Raw genomic sequence first — 24,896 nt, forward strand, 5'->3', positions numbered from 1 at the left:
CTTTTACAAGTACATAGAGATAGATTGATAAAGACACTTAATTTTCTCCATAGACTAATTTAAAAAAATTCCAAAGAAGACAAATTGGAGATACATATGGGCTTCTCTACAGTGAAGAACGTTCTGGAACTGTTGTTGGGACTTGAGAGGTTAGCAAAGGTTATATTAACTTTACCGCCTTATTTTATTTTTCTTAATGGATAAATGTGAGGGTCAAATATATAATTTGATTTATTGACATACCAACGAACCAAATCAAATCAACGGTTTGTATAACTCACCCTCTAAATAAATAATATAATAAGATTTACCAACTGCACACCATCGTCCCAAACAGCAGATAGACAGCGTCGCAACCAATAAATGGCCAAAAAGAAATGAGCATAATTTGCAACAGTTAAAACCCTTTTGTCCATCTTGATAGCTCACCAATGACATAATCCCCCGGTGTTCTTGTGCCCAGATCCAACAAAACCACCCAGTTTCGAGTAACTTGGTAGAATCGACAACTGATGAGTGGTGGAAATTTACCATGATATATGTTGTCACTTGTAGAAAATGTCCCACCCCATACATTTTCCTCATCTTAATGCATCCATCTTCCCATTTTCATGGACATGACTTTCCTTCTCTTATTGTTTCGATGCTTCGTTGCAATTCTAAGTTTCCTCTTGGCATTTCGTTCTGGATTGACCACAGCCATGATCTTCTCGTCTTGTTTCCTCTTGTCCCTCTTTCCTTTGAGATTTTTTCTTACTAGGTTGTAAACTTGAATGAAATGGTTCCCCATGATTACTCTAATGCTTTCGCGAACCTCGTGTGCTAACTGTTTCAGATCATCTGGAATGATAAAAAGAAAAGTCAGCCGAGACATATCAAAATGATGGTATGCTAATGAAAACTTTCTAGGCATTATTCACCTCACGTTAGAATAAATTTAAGAGAAGAGGCTTCTTATTGGAAGCAAGGTAACTAATAGGATGCACTGATATATATTGAAGCTTTAGTACAAATAAAGATATCCATCGATTGTCCAACTTAAAATTTCCTAAACTCGTGTAACAAATAAAACTTGAGAAAAAAACAGTATTAAGTTGGTTTTTTAGATCCGGTATAATACTTTTGCCAGGAATCTCTCCAGAAGAAGCAAAATGGGAGAAACAAAAGTTACCTGAAACAACTTTTCCAGTATACCCTTCACAAACTTTGTACAAAGGCAACAGCATTTGATAGGCATAACTAGCTGAATCGTCATATGCAATAAGTGAATCCTTGCCATAGTAACCAAGAAGCTCTGGCGAAATTGTTTTGAAACAGTTGAAGACAATTTTCATCTGCAACGAAGGTTTTTATAGACGATTAGTTAAACTAGTAAATGCTCATACAATATAGAAGCATAAAAAACTTGTTTTTACTTGGAACAAGAAAATGAATGGTTAGATATACACTCCCAATAGAAATAGAGTATGTCTCATGTGAGACCGTCTCACGGATTCCAATCTGTGAGACGGGTCAACCATTCTCATATTCACAATAAAAAATAATATTCTTAGTATAAAAAATAATATTTTTTCATGATTATCCAAATAAAGATCCGTCTCACAAAATACGACCCGTGAGACCGTCTCACACAAGTTTTTGTCATAGAAATAAAAGTGGAGTCCTGTTGAATTTATTTTAGTAAAATTTAAAATGTAAAATTTATTATTGTGTTTTGTCAAGCACACCTGTGCAGCCTCCATTTGAAATGATAATTTTCCCAATTTCTGAAGCAGATAGGAAATAAATGGATGCTGATTATGATCACGTTGAACATAGACATCAGAAGTAAAAGAAAAAAGTATCCTCCTTCCTTTTAAAGGATCAAGAATGGTAAAAGCTTTGTGAAACTGGTCTTGGGCGGAATTCTCAAGGCTGGACCAGAATTTAGAAACATCCATGCAAGCATTCTTTCCCAAAATGGAGTGGAGATGACAAATTGAAAACACAAGGTTTTGCATGATAGTAGTGCAAGCTGCATCATCTGCCAATGGAGCCATCAGTTGGGAACAAAAAGATGCAGCTACCAGGAAAAGTCTGCTTGGTTTCATCAGAAAGAACGTTTCCATTGGCATTTTATGGTTTTTTGTACGTGAATCAATTACTGTGAAGTACAAAGACAAAATCCTGTTCGATATGTTGCGTAACCACAAATGAGGATGCAACAGGAACTGACAGATGATTTCCCACATATCCTGTCAGAAATCAGTAAATGAACAGCAGGATTAGATAAAGAAAAAGACTTTCTTACTGCAAATAACTTCTTTGTCATATTGAAATGCCATGTCAAGAAAATTTGATCCTTTTAGATCAGCACAAGCATATAAATCTTAAAATGTGTGCCACAATTTAATTAAAAACACAAAAATAAGTGACCTGGTTATTTAAGTGAGCACACAGCCCTCCAAAATGATAGTCTAAACGCCAAATGGAATGCATTAAAATTGCTTCAAGTATGAAAGATAACCTTCAACAACTCTATCCACAGATACAACTCAAATTTGGAGATTGATTTAAGGAACAAATAGTACAACATATAATATAAAATGTACCTCAAGATCGCTATCAAAGCACAAGTCATGGAATTGATGAAGGATCTTATCAAATAAAACCAATGAATAATACGCCTCCTTCCAAAAGGGAGCAACTTGCTCGTCTGACATGTTATGTTCTCCATGTGCGAGTGCAGACTGCAAAATCCTTCTCGTGACAGGAAGTACAAGACCGATGTTTTTCTTGAAACCTCCTCCCATTACTTCCACTATCAAACCCAGAGCCTGTTTTACAAAATTGAGAAGTTGATAATCACACAGAAACATAAAATACAGGGTAAAGCACAAATACAAATTTTGACTTCAATGTTTCTGTGAAATGGGGGATTAATTTTGCTTTACAAAATGTGGACTTTCTTTTCTGAATTTTATTGATGGTTTTAGTCAGGAATGAGATGACATTGCTTCAATTCCAGGCAAAACAAAAGAAATATTACTTCCCCCGATAACCGGGTCCTGAGCCGGGTTCCCCTGAACTGGTTAATTGATACACACATTGAGAGGGGCTTTACAAGCCCGGACAATTTTTACTCCAGACTTAAAAAGGTATTGAGCTTCACAATCGCAAACAATCAATGTGCTTTTATCAAAGGAAGACAGATAATGGATTGTTGCCTTGTTGCTAATGAAGTGGTCGAAGAATACCGTAAGAAGAAAAAAATGGGGTGGGTGCTTAAAGTTGATTTGGAAAAGACATACGACAATGTTGATTGGAGATTTCTTGATTTCGTGCTCGAGAAAAAAGGATTCGGAGTAAGATGGAGAAGGTGGATTAGAGGGTGTGTGTCAAACATCTCGTTCTCGATTTTTATTAACGGAAAACCAAGGGGGAAATTTAGAGGGGAACGAGGACTTCGTCAAGGAGATCCTTTGTCCCCTTTTCTCTTTAACTTGGTCATTGATGCTTTGGGAAGGATGGTTGATAAGGCTAAGATTTTGAATGAGGTAAGAGGATTGGTGGTTGGCAGGGGTAATGTGGAAGTCTCGCATATTCAATTTGCTGATGATACATTGTTTTTAGTACAAACGGAAGAACATGTGAGGAAGCTAGTGGAAATAATCAATTTATTTGGGCTGAAATCGGGATTGAAGATCAACTTTCACAAGAGAGTGGTGTTGGGGATTAGTTGTGAGGAAGAGGAAGTGCTTTGTTTGGCCGAGAGGATTGGGTGCAAAAAAGATGACTGGCCGATTAAGTATCTTGGGTTACCTTTGGGAGGGAAACCGATGTCTCTTGATTTTTGGGAACCGGTCCTTACTAAGATGTCAAAAAAACTATCAAGCTGGAAGAAATCGTACTTATCAAGAGGTGGGCGGCTGACCATGATAAAAGCTGTGCTAGGCGCAATGCCTTCTTATTACATGTCCCTGTTTCGAGTGCCAACAAAAGTATCTAAAATAATGGAAAAACTTATGAGAGATTTCTTGTGGGATGGAGCGGACGGGGACAAGAGTTGTCACGTTGTGGGTGGGGAAATGGTTTGCAGACCGAAGGATAGGGGTGGGCTTGGATTGGGGAATATTGGTTTGAGAAACAATGCGTTGGAAATGGTGGTGGCGAGGATTTGAGGAAAAGGGGCAGTTGTGGAAGAACGTTATTAAAAGCATTTATGGTCTTCAAGATAATGGATGGGATTTGGGATTGGCCAGGAACACGACTTCTCATAGCCATTGGAAATTTATTTCTCGTTCTTTCCCGGCAATTCAACTGTTGAGTGGGTTGGTTTTGAGAGCGGGTAATTTCATTAGGTTTTGGGAGTATGTTTGGGTGGGAGAGGGACCTTGTTTCAAAAATCGTTTTCTTTCTTTGTTTTCGATTTGCACCGTCATCAATAAACCAATCTGTAATTTTTTTGAGGTTTTCGAGTCGGGTGACAGTCGTAATTATTGCTGGGACGTGCGCTTTAGGAGAAACCTTAATGACAGAGAGTTGGGGGAGTTTGGAAATTTAATGGGTGTCCTTCATTCGGTTACTATCGAGTTGGGTTCGGAGGATAGAAAGGTGGGGTTGGGTGATTCTTCGGGTCTGTTCTCAGTCAGTTCTTTTTAAGAGTCATTCTTTCCTTTCCATATTTTTCCTGTTTTTCACCCATATCATCATATTTCGAAAGTTCCTATCCCACAAAAGATTCAAATTTTCTCGTGGATTCAAAGAAGATGGCCATCATGTGCTTTACGGCCACAGTGGTGCTGCTTATGTCACAACCACGAAGAGGATCAAGATCATTTACTGGTGCATTGTTCTTTCTCAAGAAGCATTTGGATTAAGGTCCTGCAAGAGCTGAGATTATTTTGGATTTTTCCGAGGAGGGCCAAAGACATGTTTATCATAGATCCGGGATTTCGAAGGAGGGCTATCGTCAATACTTTCTGGTATACGGTCGTCCATTACACTTTTTGGAGTATATGGCTAGAGAGAAAAAACAGAATTTTCAATGACTCGTCAAACTCGGAGGACGAAGTGTGGGAATTGCTGAAATTCAGGGTGGCACAGTCAATTAGACATTTCAAAGAACTAGGTCATTTAGCTATTTCAGATGTGGTTAGGGATTAGAATTTTGTATCGTTTTAATTCGTTAGCCGTACTATCTTTATTTTGGCGGAAAACTCTTTCGCTTGCTTTGTAATGGACTATTCTAATTCAATATAATCTAAGTTTCCTATCAAAAAAAAAATAAGATAAGATTGTGGTTCGAATAGTACAACAATGTGCAACAGTAAATGAACTTAATAAATTGCAGGAATTTTTTTAAAAAAAAAACTACCATCCAAACCCCTCTTATTCGTCTTGAAGTCCATGAACTTTTTAGTGAAGAAACTCTAACAGAAACCAACTATAAGTTAAAAGGCTGGATGTTATAACTTGAGCATTTCAATCCAGATTCTGAACAGATACAATAAACTCAGTAATTGAAGAACAAGAATAACATGTTGCGTGTATGAAGGAAGACAGATATATTGAAATAAAACACATGTTAAACACGGAATGTTGAATCCTAATCTGATAATCAGCAGTTAAACAGGCATGAGTGGCATGGTTGAATATTATAGATTTCAGAGTTTGACAAATTAATCCAAAGAGAACTGAAGAATATAACTGATCGAACAGTCAAGAAATCATAATTGAATACTTCGGTTGAACTGAACTGGATAAACTTTATCAAACTAAAGTATTTGTAACTGATAGCACATCAGCTACAACTGGTAATGTTCAGTTGAACTGATCGGTTAATCAGTTTGTTTCTAATAAGTTGGTCACGTCATCGGTTGACGTATCAGCAGACAGACTGACAGGTTTTACCAACGCAGAACAGTTGTAACATAACAGAACAGTCTGAATACCTCGTACTACTGTCGGATAAAGTTACTACACGACGATTCAATGGATATTTGTCATTGAATGTCTATTAAATGCTTTCAACAGGACCGTTGATATCGAAGTCTATATAAAGAGGGTTGGTGACTGAAAACAAGAACACACAAAGTAATCAAACTACTGCGATACACTCCGCGAGCATATTCTCAGATTACATATCGTACATTTAAGCTCTATGTTCCTTATATTTATCAGTAACATTCAGGGTACAAGTTAGAGCATCTTTCAGTTTATTACCGTAAAAAAATTATTAAAATAAAAGTTTCAGTTTGACAGCGTATAAGACCAATTGAAGTGAATTATTACATTCAGTTATAATATATCAAAGTCTTTTAGTGAAATCATATAATTGTGATAGAAGGGGTGACGTAGGAGCATTTGAAGCCTCCGAGCATCCACAAAAACTCTCGTGTTTATTTCAGTTATCATTTCAGTTTACACCAAGTATTCAATCTATATTCCAGTCTTAGTCCGCACTGCTATCAGTTGACTGATTTATATCCACAAACAAGATTCTAGGATCAGTTCTTCAAACAACTGATTCACATTTTAGAAAAGAATACAAAAATCTTAAGTGTTAATTCAACCCTTTCTAAACACTTCAACTCCCTTAACCGATCGTATCAGGCATCCAACCAAAGATAAACGAATTTGAGACAAAGAAGAGATATACATGTGCACAACAAAATAAAACAGAATTGTCCATTATTATGACCATGCATGACTGTATTTTTAGAAGACAACACCACCATAAAAAGATGAAGAAGGGAGTTCTCAGGAGAATAACCAGTAAATATTGATTTCTAACTCCTGACCACATACTGTGGGGACACAAAATGAAGATGCCAATAGGTTTCATAAAGAGACAATAAAAAATGAGCGAAAATATTATTTTACATAGAAAGCGCATCAAAACAATAACAAAGCTTAACCTTACCTGCGCCGCTACACCCCGACAGAATATAGAAACCACATCAAAACAATGACAAGAAGCACATCAAAACAATGAAAATTTCTTAACCTTACCTGTGCCGCTGCACCCCACAGATTCTGTTGACCATCTAGGTACCAAGACACACTGCATTGGAGAATGCAGCCACGAGCATCTGGACTCACACGCTCAATAAGACATTTTATCACAGCCGCAATCATAGAACGAACTTTGCTATCTTTATCATTGGCCAACGAAAAAACTAAATGAAAGAAAAATGTTCGAGATTGTTCATCTACTTTCTTCCGAGGAAATTTCTTTATGATAGCATGGAGCATCTCTAGGACAGCTTCTCTTCCATTAGGATGTATATAACTGAAAAGAAATATATGTTACCCAAAAATTGAAGGAACAATAAACACACACAAAATACTGTCACTTTTTTTTACCTCAGATTCCCAATTAAGAAATCAAGATGTTGTTGCCTTCGCTTTCCAGAAATATGGTAGCCAAGCAAAAAATGAAGAAAAATCTGACCACACTTCTTACGAATATGTTCATGTTGGCTTTGTACCATCAATTCTGCAACAATCTGGACAACATCATATATCTCAGGAACTACGAGTTTTCGGTGCACAATAGCCTTCAACAGTGAAAGGGCGAAAAATGTGGGATTCTTTGCAAGATCAACAAACAAGGGAAATTGGGTCAGCATATATAATTGACCAGCCGATAAAGTAATTCTAGTGCTTCGCAGAAGTGTTGTCAACAACTTAATACATGACTCAGACAGTGGACTGCTAGCATTTATGGAGCCTTGTACAATGACCAACAATGAATTCTTTATTTTGTCAGCATGAGATTGAAGAGATGGCAAAGGTAACCTCACTAGCGGAGACAAGCACCTAACTGCAGTAGTTGTGACATTTTCATGTTTAGAACTCAAACACTGCCCCAGTAAACTGACAAAAGGATCTAACAGAGACAGTAGTTTTTCATCCTCTTTGTCAAGCTTCAGGTTCTTCATGTAATTCTGCAGTAACCCAAGTGCAAATGCCGCTATCAAATGAGAATGGCATCGATCAATACTTACTACTCGTTCAGAATGATATGCTAGGATGCCATCATCATTTTTGTCTACCTTATTACTTTCATGTTCATCACCTTCATCCTTGATACAGTCTTCAATGAGACCATACGTAAATACAAAAAATTCAGTCTGATCCACGGATGGATTGCATTGGATACCAGAAGCTATGTGGCTTAATATGTTCTCCAACTTTGATTTAACTTTCTGGGTGAGCTGCTTATGAAGATGTATTGTAAAAGGTGAAAGAAGTTTCAATGCATGAGTCTTGAAGGTGATACTTTGGGCAATCAATTTGAGAGTCTCATAAGACTTTTGCTTTCTCGTCTCTTTCATTCTGGAAGCAATCTTTTCAACTTCCTTCTCCTCAGAAACATCCCCAAGTATATCATTTTCTATGACAGAAAGAAGATCTTCTAAACAATAGTCCAACTTTCCACAAATTGGATTCATAAGAAACTTGGACAACATGAAATTGAGAGTATATCCAAGAACATGCAATTCATATCCTCTCTTCAATGTGCCTTTCAAGACTTGGATAATAAATTGTAAGTATTCCAAACCTAGTTCCTTTAAACAAGCAGCCAATGCAGATCTAGCTTCATCACGTACACTTTCCAAACGATTTTTCAGACAGTTGGCAATGCGATGAATAATACTCGGAAGCTGCAACTCCATGGTTTCTACAGGAAGCAATTTTAAAAGTTTTAGTACAACTAGGCTGATGGTTACATTGACATTATCAGAGTCGGAGGTTAAAAACTTTTGAATCTTGGGGAGCAAATTCTTGTGCAAAGACATCTGTATAACTGGAAGTTGGGTAGAGCCTGAACAATTTATCAACGATGAAGAAGTCATGTTCATAGCATACGGATCAAGAGTATCACAAATAGCAACTTTAGAATCATGGACCCAAGGCATCTCTGAGAAATGGAAGTGATCAAGTATAGAGCTGACTAATCGCAACAAAGGATTTTTCTTGTCTGGTTTTAGCTGTATATATCGGAAGCATCTGATTAGCAAGGCATAATATTGATTCCACTCCATGGAACTGGAAATTGACGCAAGTGCATCCAAACAGGCATTTCTGATATGCTCATCCTTTCCATCTCGCAAATTTAACAATATGCCAAAAAAGAGCGGAATCGATACTTTATTTGTAATCACCTGGGAAAATCATAACATCGTTGCAGGAGATAAGGGAAGCAGAGAGAATATTTTTGTGATTCCAGAAAGACTAAAGAGATTACCTTTGAAAGCTTTCCTGCTACAAAAATGTTTCTAAAACGAGACAAAGCCTTAGCTCTCCTGTGTTTCTGCATGAAACAAAAAATTTGCAAGACATCAAAATATGAACATCCAAAGGAAAAGTAAAAGAGGGTTTACCTGTAAGTGAACTATGTTGTTGAAGAAATCTTGTTCAGCATCATCACTGCACAAAGCCCTATAGGAATCAAGGCTCGCAACCTTGGGAAGTTTCAACACCATTTCTCGAAGTAAATCAATCCATACCTAAAAACAACCGTACCAATAAATGATAAGCGTGAATGCTTCTTGTGATTATCACAAGTTACAACATCTCACCTCCAGAGGAACGCTCAGAGGTCACAACATCATAATAAACATTGAAACTTCGATACGAAAAAAGAAGCAGAAAGCAAGCAAAAGTAGAAAAACAAACACAGATTAAACATGAAGATCACCCATTCTACATACTTTCAACATCAGAGAAAGAAAGGACGCTCAAGTGCAAGTGAATAACAGTCTGACACATATTTCAAACTCTTAACACGAGAATAATGGCACCACCTCCACTATATCCAAGTTGAGAGAGACATTTCTTTAAAAAAGAAAACATGCCACAGATATGTCAAACATGTAATATGGGTCCAATTGCAAGTAAAAATAAAAAAATGAACCAGTATCATGTCTCAAGGGGTGGATTTCTATTATGAAATGTATCCATTTTATCTATCTGCAGATGCATGGGATTTATGCCCCCTTTTAACACTAAAAGCAATTATATTAAAAAAACATACAGCTTCTTCTTTCTAAGATGTAGCTATAGAGAATAATAGCTATTAACTCATTTCCACATTCATTTCTCAAGAACTGGAATGCAATTAGGAAAACAAACACATGCACACCAGATAATGAATACATAGAGTATAGACACATGCACTTTGAAAGAGTTGGCAGCTAAAACATTTAATACCTTTTGAGCAGCACCCTCCTTCCCCATTGCATTCCCCATGTGCTTCAAGATGAAATTGTTTGCTAAGTGCTGAATACCAGCTACAGACCATACTTCATTAGAATTTAGTGATCCATTAAGGATCTTGCCAGAAAATTCGATAAAGTTGACCAATAGTCTGAAAGCACTTTGCCTTAAGATCAACTCTTCAGATGACATGTCTTGTATAGAGTGTGCCAAGATTACCAATGCATGCTCCTCTTGAATGGTGTAAAAAAATTCAACAGTAACCTTATCATAAGCACAGATTACTTTGTCATAATCAAGACCACCAATCTCCATTTCAGAGGATGCATTCAGTTCACGAAGAATTCTTGCCTGAAGATTAAAAATATGGGTTGCGCTTACTACTGAGATCATATTTCCTAAGAGCTCGAGCTCATGCACCAAACAATACTTCCATATTTGAATACCACCCGCATGTTTAAGACAAGAATATGACTGGAATTAACATTTACATATACGTGCAAAGTGGTCGGGCACTAGACAATAATACTCACCTAAACTCAATTTAATGAAATATACGGGGTTTTCCGTGCATCAGAGATTACAATGGTTTGACTCCTAATTTTAACATCATGTTAATCCACTCTTTCCAAAAGCTCACGCTAATAAGAGGTGGCCCAAACCCAGAATAACACTTTTATGTTTTAGCACTTGAGCTATCTACTATTAATCTATTATTACCATCAAGACTGAGGGCATTAAACTGACCAACTTGGTAAGTTTGTATGGCATTTTTTTTCATTTTACCATTTCTTTTTCTCTTTTTTCTTTCTTTCACGTCCAATTTCAAAAAATTGCCGAAATACCCTGGCCAATTTTTATAATTTAAACTACAAAGAAAACTTTCAAAATATTAAATATTATACAACCACGCAAAGGTAAGCCGGGACACTAGTATATATAATAAATCTCACATATATTGTACAAAATTAAGGTTGAGAGCATTAAACTGACCAACTTGGTAAGTTGGTATAGATTTTTTTTTCATTTTACCATTTCTTTTTCTTTTTCTTTTTTCTTTCTTTTATGGTCAATTTCAAAAATTTCCGAGATACCCTGACCAATTTTATAATGTAAACTACAAAGAAAACTTTAAAAATAGCAAATAATGTTGTGTACGTCAAGGCACTAGTCTTCATGAAAAATAAAAATGGTTCACATTACCAGAGTAAGCACAGAAGAATCTTTCACAGCAATAGCATCAAGAACATCACATATAGCAGTCCGGACAACCAACCCAGCAGAAATAAGCAGCGGGGTAATTGAATTTAGAATTTTTTTGCTACTTCCACTCTCCAGCACTTTTACAACTTGTTGAACGATTTTCAATACATCAATACAAGTATCTACAAAAAGAACAGCTCTTTCTTGTTATAAATGAACAAAATTATTGAGCACTATTAACAAAAATTATCAAGGAGTTCTAACCAAAATCCGGATGTCTCTTTGTCAGAACAGGGAGCAATATATCCAGGAATGTTTCAGCAACTGACGGTTCCTTTACGTATTTTGAAATCAAACTAAAAATAGTAAACTCCCTCTTGCCCAGGAACTGCCCCAACTTCCTGTAGAAATATATGGAATAACAATAAAAGGGATATAAGTGAGTTTCCTGGACACTTAAATGCCAGGCAACACAGAAAGAAGATATCTCATTTCATAGAACAAATGTAACATCTCTCAGTAGAATCCTAAATGGGGATAAAAATTAAGAACCAAGCCAGAGCACAGAGAATCATAAAAGTAACTCAAAAATGGCACAAATTTTACCAATACTCAAAAAAGTTGACACATAACAAGTTGAAACCTAGGGAAATAAAAGAAATAAAGAAAATGACAGTAGGTAATGCAAGGAAAACGTAATTTTAAGATAAAAAATGCTCCTTGTCGCTTTTTCTCGCATTCTTGTCCTAGGAAAACACATGGAAGGGATCAACTGGAGACAAATCGTAGTGCCATTTTCTCCTCTCAGTTTAGAATGTGACCTTGAATACATCCTGGAACCCGAGTGGAATAGGCTAGTCGACAAAGTCAATTAGAATCTTTGACAACTAAAAAAAATGGAACATTTTCCTTCATTAGGAAGACAGGTATTATTTAGCATCACAGACGATATATCAAACAAAAAATTTCAAATGATATGAGCATTTCCAAGCCTTTGTTCATACAATTCAACTCAAGTATAATATAAAGTAAATACATCTTAGATAGCAACCAAGTGCTTAAGGACACAAAAGTTCAGCAATAACATATAAGAAACACCTTTTCACCATTGCAAATAAATCACACAAGCAGAAACACTTTTAACATAGAAATAAATAAAGCTTAACTAGTGGATATTTCAGGTGTGAAAAAGAATCAAAAAGAAAAGTTATACCTCTTAGTAATATTTGCATTTGTGAAAAACCTCTGCAAGCTTTGTATAAGAAGGTCCAGGTGAGGAAGCAATATTCTCTTGACACAATTGTCTTCACTGTCCAGTCCACTCTCAAGCTCCAATAAGTTCATAATAAACTTGAAAACACAAGACAGAATTGTTTCAGAAGCTGAAGGGAGAGTAAGCATGGAAAAAATATCCGGTACAACATTCCCATTCTCTTGTAAGAGGGGCACAAGTTTGTTGCTTTTACTCATAGCAAGAAAGCAATAAAACAATGAACTCGGATTCTTGCTACTGGCACCTTCTTGCGCAAAATTGGCGATTAAGGGTTTAACTGATGTCGAGAACAGGTCCCAAAAGGCACTCTCGAAATCGTGATCCTCATATTTGCTAAGAAAACGATAAATGATTTTCAGGCATAAGGATCTCAAGTTCTTCAAATGCTTTACAGCTGTCCTCGCCTGCAAATTAATAAAACTACTGATCAGAATGATCTAAACGCACTTGTGCCCAACACGCAGCAAAACTTTTAGGTTTCCATGAAACAGCAAAGGTTGTGAGGATAAAATGTAGTTCAAATACCTCAAAAGAAACATGACTTTGTGGGGATGAATACAGAATTCTAAGGGATACACAAACGTAGAACAAATTATTTTAAAGCTGAAAATGATTAAAATGACGGCTAGACCACAACCAACACCATATATGTTCTGGCATATACAAAAAAACTGCTGCCTGGTTCATGTTAATCATAAGCAATAAAATTTGAATCTTACTTTAAGATCCACCATATTGTCATGCTCAAAAGATTACACACCCTTCATAAAAAACTATGCCAGTAGAATAATTAAGTACCAACTAACTAAAGAGCACTTATTTACTATTGAAAAACTCCAAAAGAAGATTATTATTTTTGTAGCCACGCAATTAACTGTGTAAGCATCCTTCGAATGATTTTACCAAACAGTTATCTCTGCGGTGAGTGTTTGAAAATTATCTCACATCGCAACGAAGAGATGGACACTAGCAAATGGAAAAATTTTGCATGAGCAACAGCATGGTGTAATAAGCATTCTGTTGGAATGGGATAGTGGGTTGCGATAGAAGCATGCAAAACCTGGTAAGCTGCCATATTCAATAGTTTGTAGCACAGTATAGCATTTATTATTTGTCCATTAAATTAGATTGCATAAAGATATTTCCCCCAAGGCTAATAAGTTGAGTTCATATTGACAAGGAATAAAGAGAAACTAAGAGGGCCCCTAAACATCATATAGAAGCAAGATTTTTAAATCAATTGACCAAGAAAAACAATTTCAGAAATATCTCGATGTTACCATGATTTTACGCTCCACTTCATTGTTCTCAGCTGTATCCGCTTCAAAGCTACAACTGTCATGTACAGAAACAAATTCACTACTTTTTGCAGGACCCAGAGATGATGTGCAGCAGGCTAATATCTGGACAACACAGTATGCAAGCAGATCGAGAAAAGGATTAAGGTGTGGCACATCAAAAACTTCCAAGATTTCTTCGACAACATGCAGAAAACCAAATTTTTTCTTCCAAGACACAGTGCTCATAGAGTCCGATGTGAAATGCTTCATGACATTTGATACATAAAACTCATCCCTGGGACTTCCAGACAAACTCCAGAAGATTTTACTCATTTCATATTCACCTTGATGTATAGAAAGTAGGGGCTTGATTAACAGCCAGAAGAAAAGAGGAAGTTCATCAACATCAAGCTGAGCTAAGAATCCAAGAACAGCCCTTCGATAACTTACACCGCTCTGAGAAGGTACAGGCATCTCATCAATTTCTGAACAGACATTAGAACAAAATAGAACTTGCAGCGCAAAGAGTATCCACCAAGTGATAAATTAAATAAAGAGTACCTTCTGGCAAGCAAGCATTTTCAGGCTTCTAACTTTTGGTGTTAGTATTCGTATGACAATAGGTACTATATAAGTTCTGTGCAGCACATTAATGCCACCAATTGATTTGCTAGATAAGCTCCATCTTGTAAGCTCTTCCCTTAGATATTTTGCATTGATCAGATTTTTCAGATTCTGACTGTAGGGAAGTAAGAAGTCATCTTTCCAGGTCAGCAGACAATCAAGAACTTTCATCTGAATGTCAGCATCATTTTCTTCGAGAAGCCTGTATTCCAACACCCAAAATATTATCAACAAAAAAATGAAGAAAAAAAGAGAAGTGAGGAATGAGCAAACTTAAATGTTTGATTTACATCAAGATGGAAAAGCTTGGAGATGAAAACTAAAAAAATATCAATAAATTTTAACTAAGTGAAGCGTCATTTCACTAACCTATATTGAAGAACATCTTTTAAAAAAATACTTCGATATAAAGCTTTTGGATTTCGTAGCAGTCTGAACAAGCTTAACCACTCTTGAAGAACCGACTTCCAATCTTTCCCTTTCAGATCCAGAGCATAAAATTCAACCCTGCTAATACAAAGCATGCATGTTCAAATAAAAGTATACATCAATATTCCTTGATAGTTTTCACAATTAGGAATATAGAATTTTATTCAAGACACAACACTAGAGATGACCACCTTGTGAGCTCATCAATATTGTAGCCCAAAAACTTCAGAAACAAGTTTATTATTAGCCTACTGCCTGATTCTACAGCAGATGGAACTTTATGTAAAGATTGAATCAAGAGGGACAAAACGGTAGCAGGTGGAGTGCTATCAAACAGGGTAGAGATTTTAGATTTGAAGTGTCCAACCAAACCTGCATAATCAACACAAGGCTATGAATCATATTTCAAAAATTGAAATTCATAAACTTTGTTAATGATTACATCTTGGGGCACCTGAAACTATTAAATATTTCATGTGGCAGGCTAGATACTCAGAGGAGAATATAAAGAAACATGTGCTCCATAAGAAATAGAAGAAAGGAGTATCGGAAAATAAGATCAATAGTCGAAAAGAGGCATACCACCGTCGTTGCAATCATCATCGCCTTGACCACATAGATCACGAGATGTTAGAAAAACAGACTGACAATGATCAATATGCATAGCATATTTGTCCCACAGCATCCTATAACATTGGCCAATGAGGACAGCAAGACATTCTGATGCTGGATTCCATACATAGCTAAATCGGTTATAAAATATTCCAACAATTCCACTTAAAACAGCAGGCAAATACTGTTCAGGGACACTCCGAGCACTCAGACTTAACTGTATTTTAGATAACAGTAAAATGACTTGACGGCTGGTGGCAATTGAGAGGGGCGTATTTTCAATTGATCTGAGAAGGTTGAGAACCTAAGGTTCAGAAAAAACAAAACGATGAACTTTCATGAATGAACATGTGAAATTAAACCAACGGTACAAGAAATACCCGACTTACATCAATATGCGGGTCCTTCAAATGACAAGCCACAGAATCATCTCCACTCCTTTTCTTGACAGGAAACTCTTTTGCAGAAACGTCATCATGAAAAAGTTCAAAATGGCACAATATTCGCAGGGTAGAAAGGCGAATCTGTTTATCGGCATGGCAGAGATTTTCAGCAAATAGATTCAACGCATCTAACCCATTCCCAGATATACATTCTGGAAGATAAAATTCGGATTTTCCATCCTCTTGATTCTCGGACCTTCATAACATATTTTTTAAGATTTAGGGAATATTCATGCATATGCAAAAGAGGCACTCAGTAAAAAAAAATTATGAAATAAAAATTTCGAAATGACTTACCCCAAGACCGAATCAAAAGTATCAGCTACTACAGCTAAAATTTGTGGTGATAGCTTATATCTTTTCGCAAGATCCAAGAATCTAGTAAGGGAAGCCTCGTCATGAGCAATGTTCCTACTACATGCAAACTTATGATAGGCTTTCAATGCAGCACCGATTAGGGTTTGCCAAGTGGCTTCCTGACTGCCTACAAAATCTTGAAAACAGAATAAATAAATCTGAGTGCCATAAGGAGTATATTGGAGCTAATATAACCTAATTAGAGAGCAGAGGTAAGCTTTAGCAATTAATAATGTAAACCTGTGAACCATCAACTATTCAACATATCCAATTCAATAAAAAGAATTACTATGCTAAGCCACACATATATCAAAGAGCGAGCTTAACAAGAAGTCTTTACGATGGACGCGATTGAGATTTTTTGGCAAATACAAGGTCTAAGAAACAGGAAGTACTTTTGAGTATCAAAATGTCTTACTATATTCAGCCATCAAAACCTCATCCAATGAATCTATCAAGTCCATCAGTATTGATAAACTTGCTTGTGCATCTGCAAAATAACTGTAGCACCCAATAACACCCCACAGAACTGCCAACCTGCTTTGTTGAAATGGAATAGAAATTGAATGCCCTTTTACAGCTTCATTGATGTTTCCAATCCAATGCTTAAGAGTCTCATTAAAAAAAACGTGTATTCTCGATAGATTTTCGATGGAGTTTCTGAGCAACAAGTTATAGCTCTCCATCTCAATTTTCTCACAGAAAATTAGCATTAAATAAACAGCTTCTTCCTCGAATATTTCTATCAAATTATTGAATGAGCTGCAACCAATCCAGGAATTAATTAAAAACTGAAGGAAAAATAATGAGGAATTTCATTAATCAAAGACATAAATGATTACAAATAGATGGTTACCTTAAAATATTTGTTCCAAACACATGAAAAATGGAAGGTTCGTTGAGGAGATTATTGAGAAAATTCAGTAAACTGCAACACCAAACAAAAAATGTGAGACAACAAAGACAAGGTAAGGAAACTCGAAAATAATGTATCGACATATTCAACTGAAAAGAACACCTTCTGCTCCTTAATTTGAATATCGGTTCCCATTGCAAAGCAACACCAGACAAAGCTGACATGTTTTTAGACTTGGAGAGAGCATTAAGCACGCAAAGCATTAGATTAAGAACTTGATCAATGACATCAAACTGCAGCTCAACGGTATCCGTGGTATGATAAGGCATAACAACTTTGTGCAAAAGCAGATTAACCAGTTTTAGTATAGAACTATAATCTGCATAATGTAATGAATTGTCAAAGATCAGTGTGAGTAAAGACAATAAGATTTTAACAGAAAAATCATTTTTCACCCACCAGAAATTTTTCCAAGATTATCGCTCTGCGCCATATGAATAAGAATGGTCAATAGGCAGCTGAGATAAGGTGGGTTTTCGGTTGCACAATCAGTTATTTTTCTGACAACGAATTCCCACACAATAGTTGATTCCAGTGGATCTAACTCTGCATACAGTCTTTTAAAGGCCAGACAAAGAACTTCAACGGCAATGCTAGAGCCTGGATGTGTGGAAATATATCGAGGAACATACAAAAATAAAAGAGAGTGAGAGCACAGACCTAAATGACATCAAGAAAAATTACAACAATAAGTTGGACAAATAATTATAAAACCAAGAACTAAGTCAGTCATACACCATAACTTTAAAGATTATTCTACGTTTACCCCAACAGTATTTGAAATATATACAAAGTCAAGCTCGTGATTTCTTCTTTTACTTCAAAATATCAACAGGTTCAGAGAAGCAAGAAACAAATTTCTGAACCAAGAAACAATTTATTGCTGTAAATACAACTATTTGACCAAAAGTTAACAACGCAAGCCTTTTACAAATTTTACCTACAAGTTTTAAATTAATAGGATGAAGAAGAAGATAGCTTTACATTTGATATGTTTCTATTTTCCATTAAAAAAATCAACAAGTCTTGAAAGTCTCCGCATCCAGGATAAATTCATCTTCAACAAAAGCCAAATTATAACACAATCATGGGTAAAAATTCTAAAGTATAGATCTAGTTACTTGTTTTTGAAATTGTCCATCAATTCAAAGATGATAAGAAAACAACAATTCCATGTCATACTCAGTATCCACGTGATATGAAGGAAATTGAGTTTTAATGAGAGTTTTGATTCATATTAAATAAATTAGAATATAATGAGAGTTTTGATTCATATTAAATAAATTAGTGTGTTCTCAGTGCATAAACAAGAAAGCAGACCTGTCTATAAGTTAGAAGAATCAAGGTAGGAATCACATGAATGAGGAATAACAAAAGGATGGCGAGCAACAACAAAATAACTCAAGTGAGAGATTGATGAGCATACCTTCGTCCCTTGAATTACCAATTTGAATAAATAAGTAATCCACCAGCAGTGGCAATAATTTTTCAGCCCTTGAGTGCAATCTTGATGAGGTGATTCTCATAACATGTGACAGTAATGCACCAACACCGGATTTTCTTGCTTCTGATGGTTCCTCAATAATTTCAGCCATGACTTTACTAATATCTGCCCATAGTTTGAAGTCAAATATTGTTTTCTCAGGTCAGAATCAGATGTCTAAACAACCAAGCTAAAAAAGATTAAATTGACCCATTACTGAAACATGGAAAAAATAAAGAGAATTGTTCCTAACGAATAAGTAATAACATGCATATGAACAAACACACTAGAGTAATAACTCAAGTTTATAGTGACCTTTCTTGAAAATTTATTGGTGGGAACCAACTACCAAGAATCAATACAATTTGCAAAACGTCATCGCATGGGAATTCCCACAAACTATGGATAGGGATCATCTACATCTAGAAGAAAATTTATGTACCTACAAACGTAAATAAATAAAATGGATCCTCAAAACATGTATGAATAAATAAGGAACCAGTGACTTAAATTGCAATTTTTACAGCTTACATACATATTTAGGTGTAGTAACTAGAAAATAAGAAGGAAATAACAATGAGATGTTCTGGGTCACTCTTCGGTGGATTATGTTAACTGCACCCACCATATCCAGTGGATGAGCGTGGATAATGGACACCCATATCTACTGAGCAGTATGTGCATGGCAGAAGGTGATGATGGACTGAATCAAGATATTCAATTTAACTTGGGAAAAACGCGTGCTCACATTATTGACATAAATCGGTATCATAGAGAGGAAATATAGAACATTTAATTTGAAATTTTCATTCCCTACTTTGAAGATATCATCATATCATGTGCTTATGTATGCTTTATACAGATATAATCTTTACATGCTAACTAATTGAAGCAGTTGTTTTATCCATCATGTGGACTTTCCTGTACAAATTTAAGAGTAAAAACGAAGCAAAGCTACATCATGACTATGCAATGCCAAGTAATGCTTAGATCTTCTGATAAAATTGAAGGCAAAATCACATCCAACTATATGCAGAGACAATTAAATCTAAGAAAAAGCGAGTGAATCATAATAGAAACAGCACCTGTTTTTAGCTTCTGCATTGGTGTTTTCCTTAATAAAAATGATACTGATTCGGCCATAAACTCTCGAACATATTCTTTGGGGTAGTATCTTAATTTTGCCGTAATTCTGTGCATCAGAAAACATTTCCATGTTAATACTACGAACACATGCACACAGCATATGCCATATTGCCCTTTTTAGTTTCAAATATTGAACATGAATGACAACTTCACCTTAAACAATAACATCAACCATTTAAACAATTCAAAGAAATAGAATGTGGTGATGAATACATTGTAAATGTGATGAGGTATTATGGTAGCATAATTATATTAAATTTTATTTCTCTCCAAATTCTGAGACACTTCATAAAACTGAAAACTAGTTGCTCCATAAGCATTACATCTTCAGAGATAACCAGCAGCCTTACAGCTCAAAGTAATGAGAATGTCACGCTTAGTCATAGCATCACAGATGAAACCTCAATGAATCATAGAAGGCATGTAGGCAAAGCATGTTTTTCTAACACCATTAAATATAGAAAAATTAACTACCTCAGAACATGGTCAGCATTGTCTGCAAGATATTTCTGCAAGTGCATCATAATACACGACCAAGATCTGAATATCTGCAAACAACAACCAGACTTGGAGCTTGTGAATTTCAAAATATCACGTGAAACAAACGGAAAAATATGGCGACAGAGTAATTTCAAGACCTGCTCAATTATCTCTGGATCCCTATCAGCACCACTCTGAAGAAGACTTTCAATAGAATTAGCAATTCTTTGGAGAAAGCTGCAAGATATACAAGTATAAGAAAACGTGAATTTGATATACTTGACAATATACAACATGATGTAGCCTACTAACAAATCAAATACTATATAGCATAATGAAGGTAAAACTCAGTCGTGGATTATTTCTCTCTCCATTTATTACCACGTGAATGCCCCAACCCGCCTACTAAATCTAATTTATTTATAGCTGGACTCTAGGAGCATATGAGATCTATATTATTATATACCTTACTCAACAGAAACTTCCATGGATTCTCATGATAATCACCCTGAAATCCTGTTCAACTTTCCATGAATATTACAAACTCAACGCCTCGTCTCTCTAACAAATTTCATGATTTCTATTTATTCACAAATTATTACATGCTGAGTTTAACAATTCTCATTAATATTAACGATTAATCATATTTTTTGCACAAGTTTGTGCACAAACCAAGTCGACCTCTCAGCTTCATGACATGGAACTGAAGCTAACTCGGTATCAAATCAAAGCCAAGGTCAAGCTCAGAAAAGCAAATATAAAGTTTGAAATCCTTTCAGCTTCTTTATTATTGCAATTCTAACTTTAATCAGTATTAAATAAATTTTTCATTGGTCAACTTTAAAAATGATGGAAAAAACAAAGAAATTCATCCAAAGATCAACCTAAAAATTCTGTTTTCAACCAGTGATCAGGTTGAAGTGTGGGCTTTTAGCTCTCAACCCCATGTTCACACAATCACTCTGCGTTCCAAAAAGCTTCATAAGCACTCATATCCGTTACACGTGTTTTCTGATGCCACAAACATGACATCACAGAAGTATAGATAGAAAGAGTTTGGTGATTTTGTCTAATAAAAGAGAAGAATCACTCATTCCTTTGGAGCTTCAGAAAACACTTACTTTAAGATATTTCATTATTCTACAGTTTCAATAAACGCCTAGCTGTACATCTAGTGCATTCCATTCTACCAGAGTCTAATATACCTATCCTGTTGGAAAACTAGAAATAAGGCCACAGATCCTACTTTCTGGAGGGAAGTCTCCAGTAGATACTCCAAGAACTCTGACCATCTATGCATATATTGGAGTTCATCTTAAATTATTTTTTTTATAAGAAACGTTAATTTATTAATAATAAGATAAGAAAATAATATATCAGTGGACTAGTGGTCCACTTTCATCATGAAGAACATAATATTAATGTTGTGTTAATGATACACATAAGCACAATCTCGCAATAAATCTAATATCGAGACATTCTTAAAGTCTTCATGAGTGCTGATCCACATCGCAATTTTAATCTTGATTTTTTCCTAGCACTTTTCTGTAGTTTCTTCATTATCATTAAAAATTCTTCGATTTCTTTCCAACCATACTATCCAACATTTGCAATGATTCACAACTTGCCAAAAAATTCTTCCCCTTAGCTGTCCTAAATCCATAGAGAATAAATCCTTCGTTGACTTAGGCATCACCGAAACCCATTGAAGCTCTTGCAAAGCTCTAGCCCACAATGCGGTCGTGAATAGACAATGGATGAGCATATGATCCTGAGTCTCTGTTTTATTTCTACACAGCACACTCCAATTTGGGCACAAAGCAATTGTGGAGCATCTTTTTTGCATCATTTCAGTTTATTTTCTCTTGTACCACGGGCGGATGCATATTGAGTGGTACACAACAGAAAAGAATTTAAGAAACCCGAAAAAATATCTGGAAAGACGATTTTTGAACATCATGAAACAAGAAAAAAGTTAACACTGAAAAGAACAGCAGTTAATTTGAATATTTTAGGTCAAAACCTTGATGGTAAATAAATTTCAAATAGGGATCCTAGTGCAGTTCGACAAAATTTTCCAAAGTTAAGCAACCAGTTCAATTTCGATGGAAAAGTTAACCAAATGTCAAAAAGACATAACATCTGAGACTGGCAAGGTCACCCCAAACAAAACTAAGTACAGGCATATCATTGTATCACATACAAGTTCAAATTGAAAGAAAAATGAGCCAAAAGCAATACATATAAGAACAGAAAAAAAATTCAAAAAAATCTAGAGCTCACGGTATGAAATCTTCCAGCAGATCTCTGGATAGAGCAGCAATCAACCTAAAATAATAAAATGGCTCTATCAATATTATTTCAAAATAACTCAGTGATTAAAGAATCTAATATTGCATAAACATAATCAAGATACAATTTATAAGCCACCAGAAGCTGTTTTTAGAAGCAGCCAAATAAAGCAACGGAATGTCAACAAAGAAACAACTGTGCGACCTTAGATTTAGAAAACTGCAGAGATCATATGTGCATTACAATTTGAAAAATAGCAAGGTGCAAAACAATTTAATGCAAAAATAATAATCTATAACTAGTTAAAGTTCAGCTATCCATTATCCAAATTCCAAATTTAGGATGAGCTATCAAAATCACAACTTACAGTTATGACAAAGTCCACAAGTAAAGCCCAACCAGAGATTTCTTGTAATTTTGTCCAGTAAAATGAAATCTTAAGCTGTTACATGAATTGAAGTACTCAACAAGAAAACCAGAAATTTGCACTGTGGTTCACTGGTCCAGATGCAGGACACATATGCTTCATCACATTGATGGAAAACTCAAATGCGGATACAAATATGCAGTCACAGTAACCATGTAAAGGATGAGCTAATTAAGCATCCTCATGCCATCCAGTAATAGTAATTAGTAACAATATAAATTGGCTAGAAAAGAAAATACCGCAGTATTGGTTCAAGCGAGAGCCTTCCTTTCAGTTGCAATCTAGAAAGAAGACTTGTGATTATCAGTTCCTTGTGCAAGATAATTTGTGGTAGCGTTTGTACCAAGGGCAACATTTCCTCATAAAATGATATAAAATCTTCAGCAGTGTTCAGTTCCTGCATGATACACAGAAGTTCCGCACATGAAAAAACTAGTGAGCTCAAAATGAAGATATTTGCATGTGTAGCTGAGTGGATATAACTTATGAATAAATGGGTATTAGAGTTCGGATAATACACAAGTACTATGATACATGGAAGAAACAATTATTTCAAATTTGCGGATTCAACGTTTATCTAGGCATTCTGGCTAATCGTATCCTAAGATCCAAATGCGCATACATATTTCATTTACAAGTATAGTATCTATTAATCAAACATACATCAAACAAATCGGGAGTTGGAATGAGATGAAACCCTCAGTTGGTCCAAGTACAAATCAAAACATGAGAAGAACCGGACCATTCTCAGAAACAGCTAAAGAAGAATACGGAAGCAGAAGAGGAGCATCCAGAAATTTATACCAGAGACAAAATGAAATTTAGAAACACACTTCCACAAAAACATTCGCAATAAAGATGCAGAATTACATACCCGGTACTCCACGAGGCAGTCAAGGAAAAACGACGAACCTACAGAGGGTTCAGCTTTTAACGGGTCTAGACTTCTGTAAACATCTATATCGATTTGTTCTATTCTTTCCAAAAAAGTCTTGAACTGCAGCCCAAAAACAAGAAAAAAAAAGTGTTCAATACTCCCGCACACAGTTGTGAACGCTCGCAAGAACGCGAGAGTGACGAAATTCCAAACTCTCTGAAAATCACCACTTCTGCACAAAAACAAACAAGAATATGCGAATACGTGCTTACAACAAATCGGCGGCGACCACTGGAATTGTTGAGAGATTTTACAGCCAATGCGTGTGAAGGTGTGGCCATCTTAGCGTCGTCCGGAAGAGCCCAGGCTTTAAGAATTTGATATGGTATATAAAAAAAATGTAAAACAAACCGGTTCTCGGCGGCGCTGATATCACTTGGTTTCTGTTGTTTTAAAACGTTTTCCGGCGACCCCGTCGGCGGTGGCTAATCAAATTGCTTCACTCGGCACCGCCATATTCAGGGTTTAGGGCGAGGGGGTTTTGGTTGGTTGGGTGCTTTTGGGTCTTCTTAAAAAATAAATTAAATTAGTATATATATATATATCAAAAAAAGGCCCCCGAAACATAAAGGCCCGTGAAAAGCCCAATCGTAGGCCTTATTTATTTCTTAGAATTGAGGCCTAGTTCTTAATTAAAGCCCGTGCAATTTTATTACTGAAGGCCTGGCCTGTAAAATACCAAAGTTTTCCTTAATTTTTCGAACACAAACAAATTACTAGAGATAGGCTCACGAGTCAATTTTGTAAGATGAATATTTTATTTGAGTCACTAATGAAAAATTATTATT

The 24,896-nt window shown here is 35.8% G+C and overlaps 2 protein-coding genes across 4 annotated transcripts in view; one reads left to right on the forward strand and one right to left on the reverse strand.

The window, feature by feature from the left end:
- Nucleotides 1–1,915, forward strand: part of LOC140819803 (uncharacterized) — a 19,181-nt gene extending 17,266 nt beyond the window's left edge. For both annotated transcript variants that reach the window (XR_012115275.1, XR_012115276.1), the window contains one exon: nucleotides 1,776–1,915. The gene's annotated coding sequence lies outside the window, so the exon portion shown is untranslated. The remainder of the gene's footprint in view (nucleotides 1–1,775) is intronic.
- Nucleotides 102–24,602, reverse strand: LOC140819801 (uncharacterized). Of its 2 annotated transcripts, none has more exons than XM_073180030.1 (31): nucleotides 24,321–24,602; nucleotides 24,046–24,168; nucleotides 23,411–23,568; nucleotides 22,736–22,780; nucleotides 20,611–20,689; nucleotides 20,447–20,520; nucleotides 19,912–20,018; nucleotides 18,770–18,952; nucleotides 17,743–17,943; nucleotides 17,446–17,662; nucleotides 17,284–17,355; nucleotides 16,846–17,189; nucleotides 16,368–16,554; nucleotides 16,017–16,266; nucleotides 15,598–15,931; nucleotides 15,207–15,387; nucleotides 14,956–15,093; nucleotides 14,524–14,788; nucleotides 13,963–14,418; nucleotides 12,623–13,086; nucleotides 11,674–11,810; nucleotides 11,410–11,591; nucleotides 10,201–10,557; nucleotides 9,372–9,497; nucleotides 9,236–9,301; nucleotides 7,348–9,152; nucleotides 6,994–7,273; nucleotides 2,592–2,816; nucleotides 1,728–2,234; nucleotides 1,172–1,334; nucleotides 102–840 (listed from the first exon to the last, which is right to left on the reverse strand). In XM_073180030.1, exons 1-31 carry the CDS (start codon nucleotides 24,387–24,389, stop codon nucleotides 587–589), a joined length of 8,049 nt encoding a protein of 2,682 aa, XP_073036131.1. In that variant the 5' UTR covers nucleotides 24,390–24,602; the 3' UTR covers nucleotides 102–586. The 2 variants fall into 2 exon arrangements, with proteins under 2 accessions (XP_073036131.1, XP_073036130.1); XM_073180029.1 differs by having other exon boundaries at nucleotides 16,368–16,563.
- Nucleotides 24,603–24,896: the final 294 nt, after the last annotated feature.

The sequence above is a fragment of the Primulina eburnea genome, chromosome 18 (assembly GCF_022965805.1).
Source record: "Primulina eburnea isolate SZY01 chromosome 18, ASM2296580v1, whole genome shotgun sequence".
Classification (NCBI taxonomy): Eukaryota; Viridiplantae; Streptophyta; class Magnoliopsida; order Lamiales; family Gesneriaceae; genus Primulina; species Primulina eburnea.

Bases quoted from the DNA above. Each gene is read 5' to 3' on its own strand.
- LOC140819801 (XM_073180029.1), bottom strand. From the start codon at position 24,389: ATGGCCACACCTTCACACGCATTGGCTGTAAAATCTCTCAACAATTCC. The intron at 22,781-23,410 runs GTATTTTCTTTT...TTATTATTTTAG, and splicing joins TCGCTTGAACCAATACTGCG to GTTGATTGCTGCTCTATCCA. The intron at 17,356-17,445 runs GTGTTCTTTTCA...TTGGTGTTGCAG, and splicing joins TTCAAATTAAGGAGCAGAAG to TTTACTGAATTTTCTCAATA.